The 22,980-nt window shown below is 41.6% G+C and overlaps 1 protein-coding gene across 1 annotated transcript in view; it reads right to left on the minus strand.

Annotated features, from left to right (window-relative positions):
• Positions 1–22,980, minus strand: part of TMEFF1 (transmembrane protein with EGF like and two follistatin like domains 1) — a 72,146-nt gene that overhangs the window by 44,336 nt on the left and 4,830 nt on the right. Inside the window, exon 2 of the mRNA XM_036433183.2 lies at positions 4,475–4,584. Within this exon, the coding sequence (XP_036289076.1) occupies positions 4,475–4,584 (110 nt within the window). The remainder of the gene's footprint in view (positions 1–4,474; positions 4,585–22,980) is intronic.

Here is a 22,980-nt window from a genome sequence, read left to right on the forward strand (position 1 = left end):
GAACCTCTCCCATATGCTATGGGGAAATTAAGGGATGTGGGCAATTTTGGCATGGCAACTCCTGACTTAGGCACTGACTCTAGCCTAAGGTCTGCCTCCTCTATACCCACTCTCTTCCTGGAGAAAAGAACTCTCCACTATACTTTCTCTTGAGCTAAGGAAGAAAGGCTTTTTGAAATAGTTCAGAAAATAAGAAAATAATAATGTTGTGATGGTTGACTTAGGGCATCAGTTGAGTGGGCCCCAGGTTGCCCAGATTAAACATTATTTCTGGATGTGTCTGTGAGGGTGTTTCTAGATGAGATTCACATTTGAATCAACAAACTAAGTGCCCTCCTCATTATAGGTAGGATCATCCAATGCACTGAAGGCCAGAACAGAATGAAAGAGCGGAGGAAGAAAGAATCCCCTCTCTGCCTAACGACTAGATGGAAACCTGGGTTAGTCTTCTGGTTCTCGGGTGTCCGCCTCAGACTGAGACTTCCATTAGCAGTTCACCTGACTCTCAGATCTTCAGACCTGCACGGAACCAAGAGGAAGAAAGGAAACAGGGAGAACATCACAGGCACTCCACTTCATATATTACTCAAGTTTTCATGGAAAGATGCCGTACTGATCATTTTTCTTGGTACAAAATTAATAAAAGTAGCTTTGTGTACATAATGTGGCAAAATGTCATAGCTCTTATTTGTAGACTAAAAAAAAAATTGACTTTACTTAAGATCCTGTTATTTTTTGTTATAATTATATCCCTGAAAGCTTATATTAACATTGAAAATCATCCTAAATCATAACCAAGTTTTTTAAATGAATTGAAAGATATAGCCAAAGCTCCCTTTTATGTTTAACTGGCTTATGAGGTCGTTGTTCTTAAAGTGGTAAGAGTCTAAGTCATTTATAAGCTTATAAGGAGGCTGAGTAGTAGTCAAAGGAAGTAGCCAAAGTACAATAACAGGATCAAATCAGCTGTAAGCCCTTAGGCAGTTTGCTCCTACAAGGCAAGGGACTTTAAACATCTTTATATCCTCAGCCTCGCACGTAGCACAAAGCAAGCCCTGGATAAATGTCTACTGCTCTCAACTCCTAACTTCTATTTCCCTTTCCTTCTTTGCCGCCAGTAAGAATGCAAGGGATTCAGACAGATCATGAGAGGATTTTCTAGCTGTTCGAGCATGTTTAAATGGTCAAAAACACTATGTCTTTAAGAGTTGCAGGGAAAGACTTTCAAAAAATGAAAATCAAAAATCATGAAGACAACAATAGACAAATATGATGTGAAAATGTAATAGTACCAAAAATGAAAGTGACAATAGGGTAACCTCTTTAAAATACAGAGTTCTTTCCTGTAATCTAAAGAGAAAGGGAGCCATCTCTAAGGTAAGCCTACTAAGTGCCCGGATTTGTCTCCTGCTTCAACAGTGTTTGGACAGAACAGACCCAGGAACGCCCCTCCTCCAGCCTCCGGCCACTCTCCTGCGTCTTATGCAGTCACCCCCTTCACAACCACCTCCTGGACCACCAACACCCCGGGTTTTTTTCTACCTTAGCTCCTTATTGCTGAACAGCAGTGAGCTCCCAAATTCGTCACAATTATTGCACCGAGGTGAAGGCTGCGGTCAACCGCCTGGCCAACCCACATCTAGCACAGCTACCTCTCTCTGGGCTGCTATTTCGACCATGAGAGGTGGCTCTTAAAGGTGTGGGCTGCTGCTTCTTCCACAAGTTGGCAGAGAAGAAGCGCGAGGGCACTAAGCATTTCTTAAAGGTGCAAAACCAGCACAGTGGCCGCATTCTCTTCCAGGATGTGCTGAAGCCTCCCCAGAGGAGTGGGCAAAACTCAGGACACCATGGAGGCCATCCTGGCCTTGGAGAGGACCCTGATCCAGGCCCTTTTGGGTTCAACCCTCCCACCTCATCACCGTGACTTCCCAGAGAACCACTTCCTGGGTGAGGAGGTGAAACTCATCAAGAAGATGGGCAACACCTGGCTCACATCCTGGCTCACTGCACAGGCTGCCAGCCCCTAGGCTGGGCTGGGCGAGAATCTCCTCGAAAGGCTCACCCTCAACATCATGAGGAGCCTTTGGAGCCCAGAGGCCTTTGAGAGGCCCCTCTGCATCCCCTGGTGTCTGGCTTTTACCTGAGCCTCTCCCCGAAACTACTAGCCATTCTTTTAACCATCTCCATGCACTGGACCAAATGAAACAATAAAGCTTTTTAAAAAAAAAAAAAAAAAGGAAGGAAGGAAGGAAGGAAGGAAGGAAGGAAGGAAGGAAGACAGACACATTGGTATAAGTCAGAGTATTTCTAGAAGGAAATACAAAAAGTAATAGATGTTGCCTCTGAAAAAAGCAATTGGTAGTCTGTAATGGTAGGAAGACATTTTCTTTATAGTATGTACTAGAGGCCCGGTGAATGAATTCGTGCACTGATGGGGTCCCTCAGCCTAGCCAGTGATCAGGGTGATCAGGGCCATCTCACCCAGATCCAGTCAAAGCCAATGGGGGCTGGCCAGCCAGGGAGGGACCACAGAAAGGCTCCTGTCCTGATCAACTAGACCCCAGCAGCAAGCTAACCTTCTGGTCAAAGCATCTGCCCCCTGGTGGTCAGTGCACATCATAGCAACTGGTGAACCGATCCTTCAGACACTTGGCATATTTCGCTTTAATTATATAGGATATTCTTATATGTTGTTCAAGTTGTTTACTATGAGCATATGGTATTATTCTTTTAAAAATATCAAAACAGTACCTACATGTACAATAGATTCTCGTGAGATTATACAAATTTTTATAAATATAATGTTTAGAACAGTTAATGAATAAAATGCTCAGCACAATAAATAATATATAAGTGCTCAAATAATGTACTGTATATCATGTACACACATACATATAGATATGTATAACACACACACACACACACATATACATACCACTATAAGGGAAAAAGAAAATACTCCCCCAAATAGGCAAAGAATATGAAATATTAAGTCACAAAAACGTAGCCAGTAAATATTAAACATTTTTAATAGCTCTGGTTATCAAATTAAAATGTTCTTTGCCTTTCAGATTTATAAAATGTAAAAGGACTTAAAAATCTACTACCCACAAGCCAAGGAGAAATAAGCAGTCTAATACTGCTATTGGTAAAAATCTTAATCTGACCATAAACATCCCATTCCCTCAACACTTCCACATCAAGAAATTTAATCTAAGGAAATAAGAAGACAATTGGAAGAGGGAAAACAGCTCCAGTCTTCTTGATACAGGGTAGCTAAAACACTAATTAAAAAAAACAACTACAATCTTCTTGGGTTGCAGAACCAGAGGTCAGAGTTCAGGACAACTGAAAAGTGAGAGAGAAAATACCTGAAAGAAGAATCAGAGGGGAGTCCAGCTTCTGTTTACAAACTCAGACCCAATCTCAGGCTGACTTCTGAACCACGCATGGGAGCCACCACGCTAAGGCTAAAAAAAATGAACTGATTTTTGTGTTGCTGCCACAACAGGGAAAACAAGATTTTGCCATTTGAGTTCAGCCAACTCAACTGTTTCATAAATGAAACGGTGGTTCTGATTAGAACAAGATTATGTTGGGGGTGAGGGGGAATTCTTGCTCCTCCTCTGTTTCATCTGAAATCCTGAATCAGGGACCATCTTGTGAGCAACATTCTAAAAACAGATTATAATTCAATCATATAAAATGAACAAAAAGAAACAACTGAGTGTAACACATTTTGCTTCCTTTTTTGAAAATATATTTTTATTGCTTTAAGGGAGGGAGGGAGAGAGAGAGAGACATCAACGATGAGAGTGAATCATTGATCAGCTGCCTTCTGCATACCCCACACCAAGTTCGAGCCAGCAACCCAGGCATGTGACCTGACTGAGAATCAAATCATGACCTTCTGGTTCATAGATCAATGCGCAAACACTGAGCAAATCTAGCTGGACCTGCTTCCTTTCTTTTTAAACTAAATAGTATTACAACTAAAACAGCACCTGAAAAGCAAAGATCTTAGTCCAAAGTTACCCATTCTAGTCCATCTCTAACTGTGACCTACCCTCGGGCATCATCAAGTCAGTGATGTTCTTTGGCCTAAAAAGATGAGAAAGCAGCAAATAAGGAGGGTAAGAAATGCCTAGAAAGAGAAGGAAAGGGGGGAAATGTCCACTCAACTACAACCCGCACTCTGTTGCCCTTCGGTGACAATTATACATTTGAATAAAACTTTAATATTTTTTCAAAGCATCTTCACATCTGCGATGGCCAGTCTCTCCATTTACTAGTAGTTCCAGGAAAGAAGCACAGAAGGTGATAGCCCTTCATCAGGTAAGAAAGAATGATTGGGCTGTGGGCCCAACTTCCTTGTGAGGTCCAATGTGTTTTAAACTTTGTAATTTGAAGAATGAGGAATTATAAAACATGAGAAATGTAAAAAAGATTTCAAGACAGGGCTGGGTCTTCTCACCTGAAATTGACACGCACACTTCAAACCATCTCCATCTTCTTTGCAGACGCCTCCATATTTACATGATGATTCATCACAAACTCTTCCGTCAGACTCCCTCACATTCAGTTCTGTAAAAGAGGAAAAATTGTTTCATACATATGTGCTTGTCTTTTTGTAACAAAATATACACCTATAAGTAAGTGAAAAAGAAATCCTTAAAATTTACAGAGCATTTCATTCACAAGAGTAATAATAATAATAATAATAATAATACACAAAAAGCAAGTTCTATAGGACACAAAATGTTCAGGATTCCCCAATGAGAACCTTGCATAATAAAATGCAAGTAATCCAAACCAAACTAAAAAGCAAGATTTAAATTTCAGAATTTCACGTAATTCCAAAGGTAAATCAACAATTTTTCTATTTTTGGACTCCCAAGACCTTAGGGTAATCATCTTAGATTGTTTTAATATTTTAAATTATTTTTCTAGTGATTGCTACTTTTAAGGATAACAAATAACTACCCAATGTGTACAAATATGAGTTCATTATGTTGTAACATGAAACTAATATATCAATTAAACTTCAATAAAAAAATTAAAAAGAAAAAAAAAAAGACAAGTGACATCCAGAATAACATCATTTATCTAAATCTCTAAACCCATGAAAAATCAAACATTGTTTCGTTTAGGGGTATTCTTTTATTAGATGATAAAAATATTACATGACAAGATTTTGAGCATTTTCAATCATCATTTAAGAAGTCAGAAAAGATAAAAGAGAAAATGGAATAAAAGTAACTAAAAGGAATAATAATTACTATATCTAGAATAAATTTAGGGTGATCATTATTTACTCTAGACAAATAAACCACTTTAATTACAAAGAAATTATAAAGTGAACTTGAATTTCATACAATAGGTCAATGTGGAACATTTATGTGCACAAAATTAAAGAGATTCAAAATCTATCAGACTTAAAAATTTTTAACCACTGATTTAATTTTTTTTTCTACTACAGGAAACACAGCCAACACTAGCATTCTGTGGTCATTTTGCTCCTACTCCAAGACTGTCAGTCTTGCTCTAAAAGCATCAAATTAAGGTTTCCAGGAAACCAAATAAATTGCTTCAAGGTGGGCTATGTAAAGCTGCCAATCATGCGGAATTGGGTAAAAACCACCACAAAGCAATTTTCACATTTTGCATGTGGGGAAGGAGAGCTACAACAAAACGCTTTTATGCATAAACAATAAACAAATGATCGTTTAGAAAACACATCCTGGTGCAGCGAGAGCAGAGAGGCCCAAGTCGGCTTCTGACGGACACGCAGGGCTGGAACTCTGGGGAGGGCACAGGCCTCCTGCAGCTCTAGACCAAGGTGAGGTCTTCGCAAGCAGATCTCGGGGAGCAATTCCCCAGCAGCAGTTCTCCAGCGACCCCTCATCCCTAGAGGAGCTAGAAGTCCCATCTTAATAGGAAAAGGCTGAGGTCAACCAAAGGACTTGTATGCATGCCTGTAAGCCTAGCCAGTGGTCACGGACAACAGGGGGGTGGGAGCAGTAATGGGGAGGGGTTTGGGATGGGAATGGGGGGATGAGGACAAATATATGATACCTTAATCATTAAAGAAATTTAAAAAAAATAAAACATATATGCCGGGGGCGGGGGGGGGAGAGGAAAAGGTAGAAGTCATGAAATGCTGATTACCTGATTATTAGTTGTTTTACTTTATGCCTATCCTACTATCAAATCCATGTTATTTTCCTATGGTAATGTATTAAGTGTGGTTATTTATTTGATCAGAAGTAATTAATTATCTACTATGTAACTAACTAGTCCTATGCTAAGAATTTGGTACTCAGAAAAATACTTAAGAGGGAACGTAGGATCTTGCTAACATATGGAGCAATTAGTGATGAATTCAATGTAGCCTATAATAAAGAGGAGAGCTGTGGAATACAGACTATGACTGCTCTTGAAATTTCAAGAAGTAGGAAATTTAAAAAAAAAATAGATTTGAAGCACAGGGTGCAATGTCAGAGATCGTAAGACTTGCATTGGTCTTGAAAAATTCTTAAGACCCTTATTCTGATTATAAAACTAATATAGGCAAAGCCGGTGTGGTTCAGTGGCTGAGCATCAACCTATGAACCAGAAGATCACAGTTCAATTCCCGGTGAGGATCCCCAGTGTGGGGCGTGCAGGAGGCAGTCGATCAATGGTTCTCTCTCATCATTGATGTTTCTATCTCTCTCACCCTTTCCCTTCTTCTCTGAAATCATTAAATATGTGTTTTAAACTAATATAGGATCATTATACAGGATTTAGAAAATATGTTTAAACATAAAGAATATTTGAATTGCCCTTAATATGTGAGTCATATCAAAAGAGAGAAAAGAATGTTCTTATCTAAGAGAACAACCTTAGTAAAAGAGACATATGTATATCATTTAGTAGTACACACAAATATTGTCAGTGGTTCCCAAACTATAGATATTAGAAAAACTAGTGTCACAGACTAGCATATACCTTCTTCTTTTAAAAAAGTAAGAATTACCGAAGCCGGTTTGGCTCAGTGGTAGAGCGTTGGTCTGAGGACTGAAAGGTCCCAGGTTCGATTCCGATCAAGGGCATGTACCTGGGTTGCGGGCACATCCCCGGTAGGGGGTGTGCAAGAGGCAGCTGGTCGATGTTTCTCTCTCATCGACGTTTCTATCTCTCTATCTCTCTCCCTTTCTCTCTGTTAAAAATCAATAAAAAAAATATATTTAAAAAAATAAATAAATAAAGTAAGAATTTCATTTCCTCGATGGAAAGAATTTTCTCATTTTAGAGTTTTCTTCGCTTGTATTTCTAAACTGTCAATATTTAAGATTGCTAGCTGTCAACAAAACTAAGGTTCGACAAGTAAAGACTATTAATAGAAAATTCCAGCAGTGTTTTACGAGAACACATCCTCCTGAATGTCACCAGGTCATGAATGTACCTTGTGACTTGTTTTGCTACTGTGGTAGTCACTGCTAATGGCCTACTTTGAATCTATTCTCCCCTTCTTACTGAATAAGGGAACCTCGATTTTGTCTAGGGGGAAAAAAGGTACTCAGCTAAATAATCTGTATTTCCCAGACTGCCTCACTCCGGGCCAAGTTCCAAGTAAGCACTGCCCCTTCCTCCCTCATTCTTCCATTCTGCTTCCTGCCCGGAGAGCAGACCTGTGCCCACGGAGATGGCCGCTATCTTACATGAAAGCAGATGAAAGCTACAAGTTAAAGAGAATTAGGGGAGTCACCACCATTACCCTGATTTCATCCCTCCAGACTTACTGTGATAATAAACAAATACAAAAAGAAAGCCCTTATTCAAGCCACCTGTAATTAAACACAATCCTGATATAACGATTGCATATAAATTTAATCAAGGTAACTTCCGAGCAAAAGTCTTTTTTATTTAAATATATTTTATTGATTTTTTTACAGAGAGGAAGGGAGAGAGAGAAAGAGCTAGAAACGTCGATGAGAGAGAAACATCGACCAGCTGCCTCTTGCACACCCCCCACCTGGGATGTGCCCGCAAGCAACGTACATGCCCTTGACCAGAATCGAACCCGGGACCTTTCAGTCCGCAGACCGACGCTCTACCGCTGAGCCAAACCGGTTTTGGCCCGAGCAAAAGTCTTAAGTGTATGCTATGGCGTGTAATATAATAAAATTGATTTATCGAGACCATCAATGACTTCCTGGTGCTCTGATTCCTCACCCATAGGAGAAGCACAGCCTCAGCCCAAACTCAGAACAGGAGGAATTCTATTTAGGGGTCACCTTCGGAATGTTATTTCAAGTATTCTGTGCAGGACCAGCCATCAGTGGGGGACTCTACTCCCAGTCAGCGGTGATGATGATTACACACCTACCTGCCTTCCGGAGCCCAAGATGGGCACTCAGCAGAATAGATGAGCCATTACGGACGCCCTCAAAACTCAGCTCTCCGAGTAGAAATATTTCACACAAAGAAGCACTCAGAAGGAAAAGTGGCTCTAAACAGAAATATTTTTGCTTTGGTTGCAAATCTGCCCATCACACAACTCTCTACAGGTAAGACGTGTCTCCATTTTTATTAGCATTTCAAAAGCTGGGAAAACAATACACAGTAGAGGAAGGACCCTCCTTACCCATGCACCTGAGGTGTCAAAATCCCTAACTTGTGGCAGCACTAACTGGATTCAGGCAGCAGTTCAAAAGGGGACCCGCTGGCCCCCTAGAATAGTACGTATGGCTTTTTCTGCCTCCCTGCCATTAACAGAGTGCAGTTCTGAGGATCTGAGGAGTTAACTAACACAGCGAGCCCAAAGTGATTAAATCATGCAAGCTATTACAGCAGAATTCAGGGCTGCTCAACCTGGGCACCGCCGACATTTTGGGTCAGATTCTTCTTTGTCGTAGGGGACTCTCCTGTGCACGGGAGGGTGTTTAGCAACCTCTAGCCATGAGATGCCAGCTATGACATTTCACAAAAGTGAAAATGAATTGTCTCTATGAAAACAAAATTGAATGCTGTTCAAAGACTTTAAAAAGCAAGGTGCTTTTTAAAAATCGCTGTTGCAATCGGTAAAGACAAGATAAAAATCTAGACTTGGGCATCCACAAGTCTATCAGTTCCTTTCTTATAAGATTAAAACTGGAATTTATAATCAATGTATTATGAATGGGGTTTATTCAAGAAAGGAGACATTTAGACTATTCTCAAAAAAATTTTGCCCGATGGTGTGGTTCGGTGGTTGAGCATTGACCAAGGAACCAGGAGGTCGCAGGGTCAATCCCTGCTGGGGGTGTGCAGAGATGCTTCCATCTCTATCTCTTTCTCTCTTTCTTTCCCTCTAAAATCTTTCTCTCTTCTTTCCCTCTCTCTCTCCCTCTCTCTGTCTAAATTCTGCAACTTCAGCCAAAATGTTGTTTAATAAGTTTTTATCGTTTAAGTTAAAATAAAATGCCACATACATTTATGAATCATTTTTGTGACTCCCCACTTTAAATAACTTTCTTGATTAACCAACTAACAACTAGAAGCTTACGGCAGCAAGACAATGGGGTCTCCTACTATACAGAGTAAGGCAAAAGTAGATTTACAGATGTCAGAATGTGAAACACAGTTTATTCTTATACTAGTGGCCTGGTGCACAAAATCTGTGCACTGGGGGGTAGGGGTGTCCCTCAGCCCAGTTTGCACCCTCTCCAATTTGGGATCCCTCAGGGGATGTCCAACTACTGACAGTTGGACATTCCGTTCACAATCTGGGACCGCTGGATCCTAACCACTCGCCTGCCTGCCTGCCTAATCGCCCTTAACTGCCTGTCTGGGCCCCCGCCACCTTGGCTTTGTCCGGAAGGAATATGGACACCTGGAAGATGTCCAGTCGACCCGGTCTAATTAGCATATTACCCTTTTATTAGTATAGATTATCACTTATTAGTCATTGTATTCTTTCCCATACGAACATGTGTAAACCTATTTTTGCTCACGCTGTCCATAAAAATGTTCTGCCCTCAGCCATCCCATTATGTTGTCTCACCTTGTCTCTCCTCCCTCAGCAGTCTTATCCACTCCCACCACTCTGAATCTTCAAATCTGGTTTCCCCAACCTTATTAAAGCCATGTCATCTGTGTTAGTCCATGCTATTTCCAGTCTCCAGAGCCGACTGGGGAAAGCCCTATAAATTAATGCTCTCAAAGTACTTATCAACATGTGGAAATCTTTAGTGCACTTCTAAGTGATTCCTTATTGACTCCCCCCAGGACACGTTCAAACTTTTTACCTTGTTCTTCAGAATAACCCCATTTCAATGGATTTAAACACATTGTTGAGATGCTGCTTGGGAAACCTTCCATTTTTTAGAAAAGCACAGCAATCCAACCTGACAGGACCCCTGCGGGATGGTTTCACTCCCAAAACAAGTGCAGCTTTTTCCTGACCCTGCAGCCAATTGTCTGGGAGACAGTTCCACCTTCTCTTCACTGAAAACACATTCAAAATATTTAAGCATTCATTAAACCATGTGTGGTACAGCCATGGAATATTACATAGCTCTTCTATCTGACAATATCAAAATATACAGATGGATGTCAAGTGACAAAGATAAAACTTAACAAAAGCACTATGATTGCGCCGAAACCGGTTTGGCTCAGTGGTAGAACGTCGGTCTGCGGACTGGAAGGTCCCAGGTTCGATTCCGGTCAAGGGCATGTACCTTGGTTGCGGGCACATCTCCGGTTGGGGGGTGTGCAGGAGGCAGCTGATAGGTAATTCTCTCTCATCGGTGTTTCTGACTCTCTATCCCCTCTCCCTTCCTCTCTGTAAAAAAATCAATAAAATATATTAAAAAAAAAAAAAAAAAAAAAAAAAAAAGCACTATGATTGGGCATGAAAAACACATGTAGGAAAATCCAGCCAGGCAAAAACAAAGATGGTAACAGGGACAGTGTAAACATCCAGTTAAACGATAGTTTCTTCCTCTGGTCTATAGGGTTGTATAGGAGTGCAGGGGGTGGTTCCTAACCAAGCCCAGAGACAAGTTCCTATATGACTAACAGAGCATTCGTCTGGAGGTCAGCAGGGCCAGATTCACATGCTAGCTCTTCACTTTTTAGGATGTTAACACCTTCCTTAGATATTGTAATGGTTAGATCTACACTAAATAGCCTAGAGCAAAGGGGTATTAAATCTTCGCTTCTTTCATTTCCTCAGACCAATGTGAGGAACTCCTTTAATAACACAAATGAAAAAAAAAAAAAAAAAAAAAAAAAAAAAACACTTCAGGGTAAAATTGAATAATAGATTTGACTCTAGTCCCAGGAAATGGGATGGATTAGAAATTCAACTTATTTACTAAATTAACCAGTAGTTATCCTATCTAATAAAAGGGTGATATGCAAATTGACTGCGACTCCAATTCACAAGATGGCCGCCCCCAGGTGGTCAAAGATGGATGCCCCCATGTGGACACAATATGGCCTCCACAAGATGGCCAGCAGGGGAGGGCAGTTGGAGGGCGACCAGGCCTGCAAGGGAGGGCAGTCGGGAGGGACCAGGCTTGCAGGGTAGGGCAGTTGGAAGGGATCAGGCCTGCAAGGGAGGGCAGTTGGGAGGGACCAGGCCTGCAAGGGAGGACAGTTGGGGGCAATTAGGCCTGCAGGGGAGGGCAGTTAGGGGTGATCAAGATGACAGAGGAGGGCAGTTGGGGGTAACCAGGCCTGCAAGGGAGGGCAGTTAGGGGTGACTGGGCTGGCAGAAGAGGGCTGTTGGGGGGGCGGGGGGGGGGGAAAGGGAGGGTGTAAGATCAGGCCTCCAGGGGAGAGCAGTTGGGGACAACCATGCCTTTGGGAGAGGGCCATTAAGGGTGTCCAGGCTAGCAGGGGAGGGCAGTTAGGGGTAATTGGGCTAGCAGGGGAGCAGTTAGGATCCGATCAGGCTAGCAGGGAAGTGGTTAGGGGGTGATCAGGCTGGCAGGCAGAAGCGGTAAGGGGCAATCAGGCAGACAGGCAGGTGAGCAGTTGGGAGCTAGCAGTCCTGGATTGTGAGAGGGATGCCCGACTATCCGTTTCTGGGCAATCAGGCATCCCTTGAGGGGTCCCGGATTAGAGACAGTACAGACTGGGCTGAGGATACATCAACAACCCCCTCTCCCTCCCTCCCCCCCCTGGCACGAATTTCATGCACCGGGCCTCTAGTCTTCAACTATAAAGACATGAGGGAGAAAATAACCTGTATTCAGTATCTCGTGATACAAAACCAGAAGCAATTTACATCAATATTAAAAAGCATTGACAGCAGAGATGACTAAAACTTCTCTAAGCTATATTTATGCAGGGAAATTTCACACATGCCACACAGTTATCTAACTCCAATATTTTTCATCTCATTCTACTCCTGTCAGCCTACCCTTTGTTTAAATGCCACTCGGATGATGCCAATCGTCCACCCGAACACCTACCACCATTCCCTGCTGCCTCCTTCAGTTCTAAATGCCTGTGTCAGGACGCTCAGCCAAGGTGAGGAGGAGGACAACTAGTGCATGATCAGAAAGGAAAAAAGACCCGGATCCCCAGCTGGGTACTAAAGGTATTCACAGTCTGTCTAGCCCTACCCAGCCCCAACCAAAGCTCCTGAACTGAGGCACTCTCTCCCGTACTTCTGTTTCTGACTAGCTTGCCAAACCTGTGTGTTTCCTTCTCACAGACCCATAAACTAAATCTGATATATTACAGGTTTTTTTTAAAGAATAATGGAAATCTGCATACTTCCTAACATGATAACATGAAGGTTGTTGTTGTTTGGGGTTTTTTTTACAAGGCGGATTTTCAAAAATGTAAAACACAACTTGTGTTTTAATGCCTATTGTAAAAAACTGGAAGGTCTATACACCAAAATAGGAACCACAGTTATTTTTTCGGGGAGAATTTAAACTTTCTCCTTTAATTCTATATTTTTCTGAATTGAGTTTTACAATGAACTTTTATTACTTTTAAAATCAGGTCAAACAATCATATACTACAATATGTAAGAACCTTTAAAATACACGTTAAAGGAAAGAAGCCAGGCACAAAATACTGCATACTGTATGCTTCCATTCATATGAAATGCCCAGAATAGGTAAACCCATAGAGACACCAAATCTCTATGTGGATGCCTGGGGATGGGGGCAGAGAAATATGGGGACTGGCCTGTAAATAGGTCTGGAAATTCTTTGGGGGATAATGAAATGTTCTGTAATTATTATAGATAGTAGATAGCAGTGATGGTTGCACAACTTAGTGGATATATTAAAAATCACTGAACTGTATACTTTAAAATGGCAAAATTTATATTATGTAAATGATATCTCAGTAAAAATAAAAATCATCTTAAAAATCAGATAAATCATATTAAATTTTGGGGGGAAAAACAAACAAACAGGCATTATAATTTGGTATTTAAGGAGCAGACCCTAGAACCAGACCATCCCGATGAGTATCCTGGCTCTGTCACTCATCAGCTTTATTTGACCTTAATAATTTACCTCTGTGCCTCCATTCCCGCATCTGTACAAGGGGATATTAATAGTACCTCTCTCATAATGTTGACGGGGTCCTAAATAAAGGCATGGGATGCACACTGAGCAGGGCAGAACACATCATAAGGGTTGTATTAAAAGTTAGCTTCTCTCTTGGACAGTGTGCCTCAGTGGTTGAGCATCGACCTATGAACTGGGAGGTCACGATTATATTCCCATTTGGGCACGTGCCCAGGTTGGGGGTTCCATCCCTAGTGGGGGATATTCAGGAGGGCAGCCAATCAGTGATTCTCTCTCATCATTGATGTTTCTCTCCTTCTCTCCCTTCCTCTCTAAAATCAATAAAAAGATATATTTTTTAAATACATTTTTACTTATTTCAGAGAGGAAGGAAGAGGGGGAGAGAGATAGAAATATCAATGCTGAGAGAGAATCATTGACTGGCTGCCTTCTGCACGCCCCCTACTGGGGATCAAGCTGGCAACCCCAGGCATGTGCCCTTGGCCGGAATTGAACCCAGGACCCTTCAGTCCACAGGCCAACGCTCCATCCACTGAACCAAATCAGCTAGGGCCATAACCCAAACTTTAAAGCAACCACAACATTAAACTCCAGCAAAATGTTGTAAAATAGTGAAGAATTAAAAAAATAATAATAATAACGAAGTCTAATTAAATGGCAATTAGGAAGCACTATGGTCTGAACTAGAAAAGAGAAGCAATAAGGGTAACACAGTTGCACCACCTAAAAAATATCTCAAATTACTCTGAAGAGAAAAAAATACTATGAAAAATGAACACAGGACACTAAACAACTGAGCTGACTAGCGAACCATGAAGAAACTAAATGTATCAATAAGGCTGTAAACAATAGAACTGATATAGAAATACCAGCAGTTTAGATTCACTTGCAAAACATATTAGATGAAAGGTGACAAGACAAAATAAACTGAATTTTAAAATTCTGAAAGGAGATCTGACCTGTGAACAATAGTGACTCCAGGTCAAACAAAAAGTGCCAAAACAAATACTAACATCAAGAAAAAGGTTCAGCCGAATCTGATTTGGCTCAGTGGTAGAGCGTCGGTCTGCAGACTGAAGGGTCCCAGGTTCGATTCCGGTCAAGGGCATGTACGTTGGTTGCGGGCACATACCCCATGAGGGGTGTGCAGGAGGCAGCTGGTCAGTGTTTCTCTTTCATCGACATTTCTGGCTCTCTCTCTCTCTCCCTTCCTCTCTGTAAAAAATCGATAAAATATATTAAAAAGAAAAAAAAAAGAAAAAGAAAAAGGTTCAAAATGTTGCTGGTATAAAATGAAATAACTTCAGCATAAACATTAAGTTATTGGAGAGGCAGATGACAATCATCACACATTTCTGTATATTTTTCCATATTCCTCAAAAATTTTATATCGTACAAATACTGCCTTTATAACCAAGAAAAAAAAGTGTGATTTTTTTCTCTTCCTTTTTTTTTTAAACCATGGAAAAGAGAGGCTCAGAACACTTGCACAAAAATGAGAGAAATGGAGCTATGGCGGAAAGCATAATACCTGTCAAAGTTTTTGAAATTGGAAGAATATGCTAAGGACTTCAGAACCTGAAGTGACTTTTCAAAAAATGATGAAACGACTGAGCCATGAAAAATACATGACTCTGGTAAAAACTATATATTAAAATAGTAGGAAAGGATAAAGTCATTTGATAAACTAAAAGCAAATGCTAAGGGAATTTTATAATTTAAACATAAATTTTTAAGTGCATGAGAAGTGGGCTGAGTCCTGAGTGCTTCATTTCTCCCATGAGAGAAGCTAATCATGAAACTAATAGTAGGAATAATGAAAACAATTTTGTTAGAACAATGTTTCTAACAATGAAAAAAAAAAAAAAAAGAGGGAGAAGGAGGATGGATGACATTACCATCCAATCCAGCTTTAAAAAAAAAAAAAATGAGAATTCAAATTCCACTAAACACACCACATATGTATACTGGAGAAATGAGGGATTAAAAAAATATGAATTTATCTCGCATAAATGTTTCTCTCCCTTTCCCTTCCTTTCTCTCTCTAGAAGTCAATTTAAAAAAAAAAAAAAAAAAAAAAAAAAAAAAAAAAAAAAAAAAGGCCGAAATCAGTTTGGCTCAGTGGTAGAGCGTCGGTCTGCGGACTGAAAGGTCCCAGGTTCGATTCTGGCCAAGGGCATGTACCTTGGTTGCGGGCACATCCCCAGTGGGGGGTGTGCAAGAGGCAGCTGGTCAATGTTTCTCTCTCATTGACGTTTCTGGCTCTCTATCTCTCTCCCTTCCTCTCTGTAAAATATCAATAAAATATATATTTAAAAAAAAGAATAAGGTTAGGCATAATAAATGAAGTTAAAAAAAGACAACAACAATGGCTAGGATCTGGAGAAACTGGAACCATCAGACATTGCTGAATGAAAACATAAAATGGTACAGGCACTTTGGAAAACAGTTTAGCAGCTCCTCAAAATGTTAAACACAGAGTTACCTTTGACCCCGTAATTCTAGCCCTAGGAATAAATCCAAGAGAATTAAAAACATATTTCTACACAAAAACTTGTACATGAATGTCCGTAACACCGTCTATATATATAAAAAGCCTGTGGTTGTGATGCCCTAACACCGCAATGACCGTAATGACCGTAATGACGGATCAGCAAGAGGCTGCATGCATGTATGTGGCAAGGCTCGTGCGGGTGGGCGGGGACTTGACTCTGGAGGACTTGCCTTGAGGTGTGGGTGGGTTTCTGGGTCCCGCCTCCCACTGCGGCAGTGGCGGCCACGGGAATCTTTCTCGGACTTGCCTATGGCAGTGCCAGCAGGGACTTGACCAGGAGGTGTATCAGGGGAGTCCCATGGCGCCCGCCACAGGGCGGGACTCGGGAAAGTTCCATGCAACACTGGCCCCGTGGGGTGGGACTCCAGGACTTGGGACAGTCTTGCACGGCGCCAGCAGTGTCCTGCATCTCACGGGATTTCGCACACCGGGCCCCTAGTTATTCATAATAGCCAACAAGTGGAAACATCCCAAATGTCCATCAGCTGATGAAAGGATAAACAAAACGTGACATAGATATATACTATATATCTATCTACCTACTTAGATATATAGTATATGTTTATATATCTATATCTATGCACTGGAATATTATTCAGTCACAAAAAGAATGAAGTACTAATGCATGCTCAACATAGATGAACCTTGAAAACACAACGCTAAGTGAAAGAAGCCAGTCAGAAAAGGCCACATACGGTAGGACTCCATTCATAGGAAATGTCCAGAATAGGCAAATGCACAACAAAGATAGAAGGTGAATGGTTGCCTAGGGCTGGGGACGTGGGGTTTGGGGAGTGACTGCTAAACAGTATGAAATTTCTTTTTGGGAGGAAGATATTCTTGTTCTAATGCTGCTTGTGGAGACAGCTGAAGAACCTTGGGGCTGTATTAAAAAACACTTGGTTGTACACTTTTAAAAATGATGATGATGGACAGAAACACAAATATCATAATTACTCCATTTAATGTAAATGGGTGAGTGTCTATGAAGGCAGAATGGTCTATATCTATGTCGGGAAACAAATGCTAACACTTAAAAATTAAAAGATAAGCACAAATCCAGAAAAAGATGGGTATGATGATTTGTGGAGATTCCTTAAATCCAACCCTACACAAAAATTAAAAGTACAAAAATATATATGAAACAAAATAAAATTTTGTTTTTATTTGTCTGGGAAAATGTATATGTCCTACGTAGAGTAACAAAAATATAAGATAAACTGGAAAACCGGGGAAAAAAATAAACCTCTATCATTGTAATTGGAGGCTTCAATAGTTCATTATCGGGAAATGACAAAACAAAGAAAATTACCGATCTGACAAGAAGTATATTTTAAATCATTCCCCAAAGTAGGGGCAACTTGGCAGAGTCAGGTTCGGAAAAAGAAAAGAACTGAGATAGAGATAGATAGATACAGAAAGAGACAATACAGCAAATACAGTAAAATTTTAACGACTGGGAAACCTGCAACTTTTCTCTAAGTTTGAAATTAATTCAAAATAAAAATGTCCAAGTAAAAATAAGGTATATAATAGGGGACTTAGAAGCCAAGGAAATAACACTTCCTTTCCTGGAGTACAAGGATCTTTGTCCTCTCCTCATACGAGGACTCAGAGAAACACCGAATTTGAATACAAAAGCTATAAATTCCATGATGCATTCTTAGACCATAATGCAAAAAAGAAAAAAGAACTGTAAACACATCTAAATTCATATATTTTATAACAATCATGAAAGGGATTTTCTCAGTGGAAAGCAAAAAAGAAACATGATGTTCTATTATATTTCCACCTAAAAAATTTAGAAAATAAATAAATAAATAAATAAATAAAAAAGGAAAGTTGAAAAGGGGGAAGTACTAAAACTAAGATATCTATAATAATTAATAATAATAAAAGTGTAATATGCTAATTAGACCAGGCATCCTTCTAGACAGCCAGGTCCTGGGTGCCAGGTCCTGGGTGCCGGAGGGAAGCCGGCAGCTGGGGGAAGGGATGCCTACACTTGCACAAATTCCGTGCATCAGGCCTCTAGTAAAATGAATAAAGGAAAATCGATAGGTTAAAAACATCATTAGAAAGCGTTTCAAGAGAATGGTATAAGGAGAGATAGGGTAGCATTCAGATACAAAGGGGTTGGAGGTGGATTTAAGGAAAGAGTTGAAAAGAACAGAGTGCAGAGGAAGTGCAAGGAGTACAGGCAGGAGGGTTCAAGACGGGAGGCATGGCACTGCAGAAGCAAGGGTTTCATCGGACTTGCGGATTGTGAAGAGCAAGAACGAGTGAAGAAGATACACTCCCGTTTTGATTCTCTTCGAAACTGGCTCTCCATCCCACATTCAGAGCATCCGCAGTTCAGCCCGTCTCCTGCCCCAGGAGCCAGGAGCTCAGGAAGAGAAAGATCAATGAAAGGCTAGCCAGGTCAGGAGCTCGGCCCCGCGGAGCAGCTCCGGCTGATTTCTGCCACGCAGAAATGAGAGCCCAATGTCGCCAAGACCTCCGACTTCAGACAGGAGACCAAAATCCAGATTTTTAAGCAAAACCTCGAGATTTTTAATGGCAATTTTTTAAAAAAGCGCTGTGTAAGCCAAATAATTCCTCTGGGTTCCCCCCATTCCCACTGTTGTTACCTTTCACCATGCTCCCAGGCTCTTCCCTTCTCCTTCTCATCGTCAGCAATTCAGACTTTGCTTTTTAAAACCAGGATGTTGCTCAAATCTGTTAAAAGTTTCCCTCTGTCTTCCTCAGATCAGCCTCCAAGGCCCTCCGCTCGTGTGGTGCAGCATGTGGCGCATCTCCTACCCAAGTCCTAGGATTTCCAAATGGTCCCTTCACTGCCCCGTCTCTGTGCCTTTTCTAATGCCATTCCCTTGGCCCAGAATGCCTTTCCCAACTCTCCTCAAGTTTCTACGTTCCAATCAGTCACTACTTCGTTCCACATACACTAAATGTGTAAGGGACACTGATTCTGTGCCAGACACAGATGTAGCAGTGAACAAAAAGAGCCAAACCCCCGTCCTCATGGAGCTCACTGAGTTGACATAAGTAATACCTCACACAGGAAAAGGTGTTTGGAGCAGGGAAGAAGGATAAAGGAAGATGAGGGTGGCAGAGGGGCAGAGGAGAGGGAAGTTAAAAAAAAAGGCTGCTATTTTACGGCATCCTTCTGGAAGTGCCTGGCAAAGCTGAGGGGTACGTAACGGGGATAAGAAGGTTCCAGGCAAAAGGACTGCCCACAGCAAAGGACTCGGGCGGGTGAGCCTGGAATTCCGAGATGACATTCCACGCTGTCTGTTCAAGTTCCACTTACTCAGAAAAAGTGTTTTTGATTCCTACACATCAAAATAACTCATTCCCTTGGCACTGTATGTGTATCTTCCGTGGAGCACTCTGTACCGTGGAAACCCTCTTTCCAAAAATATACTAAAGTAATCACTGACCAATTAATCAAGAAAGTCAGGTAAAGCGGGGAGTCATGTAGAAATGTTATGTACATACTAGAGGCCTGGTGCATGAAATTAGTGCAAGGGAGGGGGGGGGGTGTCCCTCAGTCCAGCCTGCACCCTCTCCAATCTGGGACCCCTCAGAGGATGTCCGACTGCCAGTGGGATCAGGCCTAAACGGGCAGTCTGACATTACTCTCACTATACCTTCCTGCCTGATTGCTCCTAACCACTTCTGTCTGCCAGCCTAATCATCCCCTAACTACCTCCTGCCAGCCTAACCGCTCCCCTGCCAGCCCATTGCCCCTAACTGCCCTCCCTGCAGGCCTAGTCCCCCCAACTACCCTCCCCGGCATGCCTGGTCACCCCCAACTGCCTTCCCCTGTAGGCCTGGTAGCCCTAACTGCCCTCCTCTCAGGCCTTGTCACCCCTAACTGCCCTCTCCTGCAGGCCTGGTCACTCCCAACTGTCCTTCGCTGCAGGCCTGATCCCCCCCAACTGCCCTCCCCTGATGGCCATCTATGGTGGCCATCTTGTGTCCACATGGGGGCAGCTATCTTGTGTGTTGGAGTGACAGTCAATTTGCATATTAGGCTTTTATTATATAGGATTTTAATCATTTTGAACTTCAAACATATAAATGTAGCACCAGAATTGCTTGAGTATGGAGGAGGTCACTTTCTTGGCTAAACCACACCCATAATCCCTTATCCACAATCTCTATTTTTTTTTTCCCCCTTTAAAGTGGAACATGGATTCAAAAAATACTTGCAAAGTTTTGTAGGAGCAGAATCCTTCCAGAGAGATGGAAAGGGTTTCTCTAAACTGCTTCAGTTATCTTGACCACAATCTAATTCACTGAAAGGCAATTCTTTCAAAGTCTTTTCAAAGCATTTCACAAAAACAACTCTTTCTGCACTCATATTTAATCAATGTAAGTAATACTTATTAGTTTATACTCACAAATACCCGAGGTACAAATAAATTTGAGAACAAACACAATGGACTTTTTCTTGGCAGGCAGAGAAACCAAATGGCAAACTAGAGCTAACCTACCAGCGTGAGCATCCCTGTGCTGGGGGATGTGGTTAGTATCGTTTAAAATTACACCCAGGAAAGAATCTGAATGAGGATGTCTCCAAATGGGAAATTTGTATGGCCATTTACAGGGTCAACAAGTACATGAAAACATGCTCAAGGTCATCAGTCATTAGGAAAATGCATATCTAAACCTCACTGATACACAACTTCACACCCACTAGGATGATTATAATCAAAAAGACAATAATACGTGTTGGGGAGGAGGTGAAGAAATTGGAACCTTCAGACATGGCTAGTAGAAACCCAAAATGGTACAGCCACTTTGGGAAACAATCTGGCAGTTCCCCAAAATGTTAAACAGCTGCCATGTGGCCGAAGCCAGTTTGGATCAGTGGATGGAGCATCGGCCTGCAGACTGAAAGGTCCCAGGTTCAATTCCAATCAAGGACATGTACCTTGGTTTTGGGCACATCCCCGGTAGGGGGGGTGTGCAGGAGGCAGCTGATCGATGTTTCTCTCTCATCGATGTTTCTAACTCTCTATCCCTCTCCCTTCCTCTCTGTAAAAAATCAATAATACATATATTTAAAAACTACTACATGAATGTTCACAGCAGCATTATCCATAATAACCAAAAAGTGAAAACAACTCAAATGTCCATCAACTCATGAATGGATAAACATGGATATATATCACATTTTGTGGATAAACAAAATGTGACATATATTCATACAATGAAGTACTACTCAGCCACAAAAAGGAATGAAGTTCTGATACCCGCTACATAATGAGCCTTGAAAACAGCATGCAAAGTGAAAGAAGCCAATTACAAAAGGCCACATCTTATACTATTCCATTTATATGCAAATGTCCAAAACAGACAAATCCATAGAGGCAGAAAGTAGAATAGTTTTCGGACGGGGGAAGAGAGGAACATGCAATGACTATTAATAAGGACGAGGGTTGCTTGTTGGTGTGATGAAAACGTTCTGGTGTTACAGAGTGGTAATGGTTACCTAACTTTGTGAATACACTGAAAACTGCAGACCTTAACAATTTTTCAGTACCGTCCGCAGTCAATAAATGCTTATTGATGGGAGAGAAAGCCCAGAGGTGTTAAATAGAAATTTCCACTGTACATATTTACAAGAAGCTAATAACCACCTCTTTTAGAAATATAAGATTTATTTGGTCAGTCTAATTTATTATATAAATGCTAGGAGCGCAGCACACGATTCAAAATCACACAGCACCACCCACCCTCGAGTCACCAGTCCGGCCCTGCCTCGCTCCCCAGGCCCCGCAGCAGCTGCAGCCATTGCTGGTCCAGTCCTGCCTCTCTCTCCAGCCCTAGAAGGAGCCTTGGCCGCAGCTGACCAGGCCCTCCCCCTGCGCAAGCACTGGGAGGCCTCTGCCACCCCACCCCCGATGCTGCGTGCACAATGTCCTCCTGTCCAGCTGACCCGTTACGACATCCGGTTCATTAGCGTATTTCTCTGTTTTTTATAAACCTATAAGTATCCTTAAATAAGATCACAAGGCCCTTAAAAGCAGGGATAGCTTCTCAGAAACGGTATTTCCCATAACATCTAGTATATTAGGCCCACCGGGATCAGGCCTAAATGGGTAGTCGAACATCCCTCGAGGGGTCCCAGATTGGAGAGGATGCAGGCTGGGCTGAGGGACACACACACACACACACACACACACACACACACCGTGCACAAATTTCGTGCATCGGGCCTCTAGTCTAGTATATTAGGTTACACTAAATGGGCAGTCAATCCAAGTTCACCAAATAAATTAATAAATACCCACATGTTACAAACCAGGTATCTAGAAGTGCCCTGACCACGATTCCATGCTAATTAGGGAAAACTCACTTTTCATTCCCCAGAATCCTGCACTACCACTAACAAGGCATTTCTCTTAATCTAAAATATATGCCTTCCATTTAAAACAGCCTTACCACCATATCACAATCAAGGGCAACTTCTAACTTCCATGTCTTTTTTTTTTTTTTTTTTTTTTTTTTAGCAATTTTAAATTGATTTTAGAGAGGGAGAGAGAGAGAGAAACATTGATGTGGGAGAGATACGTCGATTCGTCGCCTCCTCTACATCCTCCAATGGGGGTTGGAACCCACAACCTAGGTGTGTGCCCTGACTGTGAATCGAACCCGAAACCTTCTGGTGCACAAGATGATGCTCCAACCATATTTCTCTACCTCTTTAACCACATTCCCTAAGATAGAAATATTTCACATATTTGGCCTCCTCCTCCTTCTCATTCTACAGCCAAAAAGGGCCATTATCAATATCTTCATGTTACAAATAAAAAAAAAAAAATCAATGTCTGAGGCCACTTTTCTTCAAAGTTCATCTTTCTTCATGTGAATCATGCATTTCCAAACCCT

Source organism: Pipistrellus kuhlii, unplaced genomic scaffold, assembly GCF_014108245.1.
Source record: "Pipistrellus kuhlii isolate mPipKuh1 unplaced genomic scaffold, mPipKuh1.p scaffold_m20_p_12, whole genome shotgun sequence".
Taxonomy (NCBI): Eukaryota; Metazoa; Chordata; class Mammalia; order Chiroptera; family Vespertilionidae; genus Pipistrellus; species Pipistrellus kuhlii.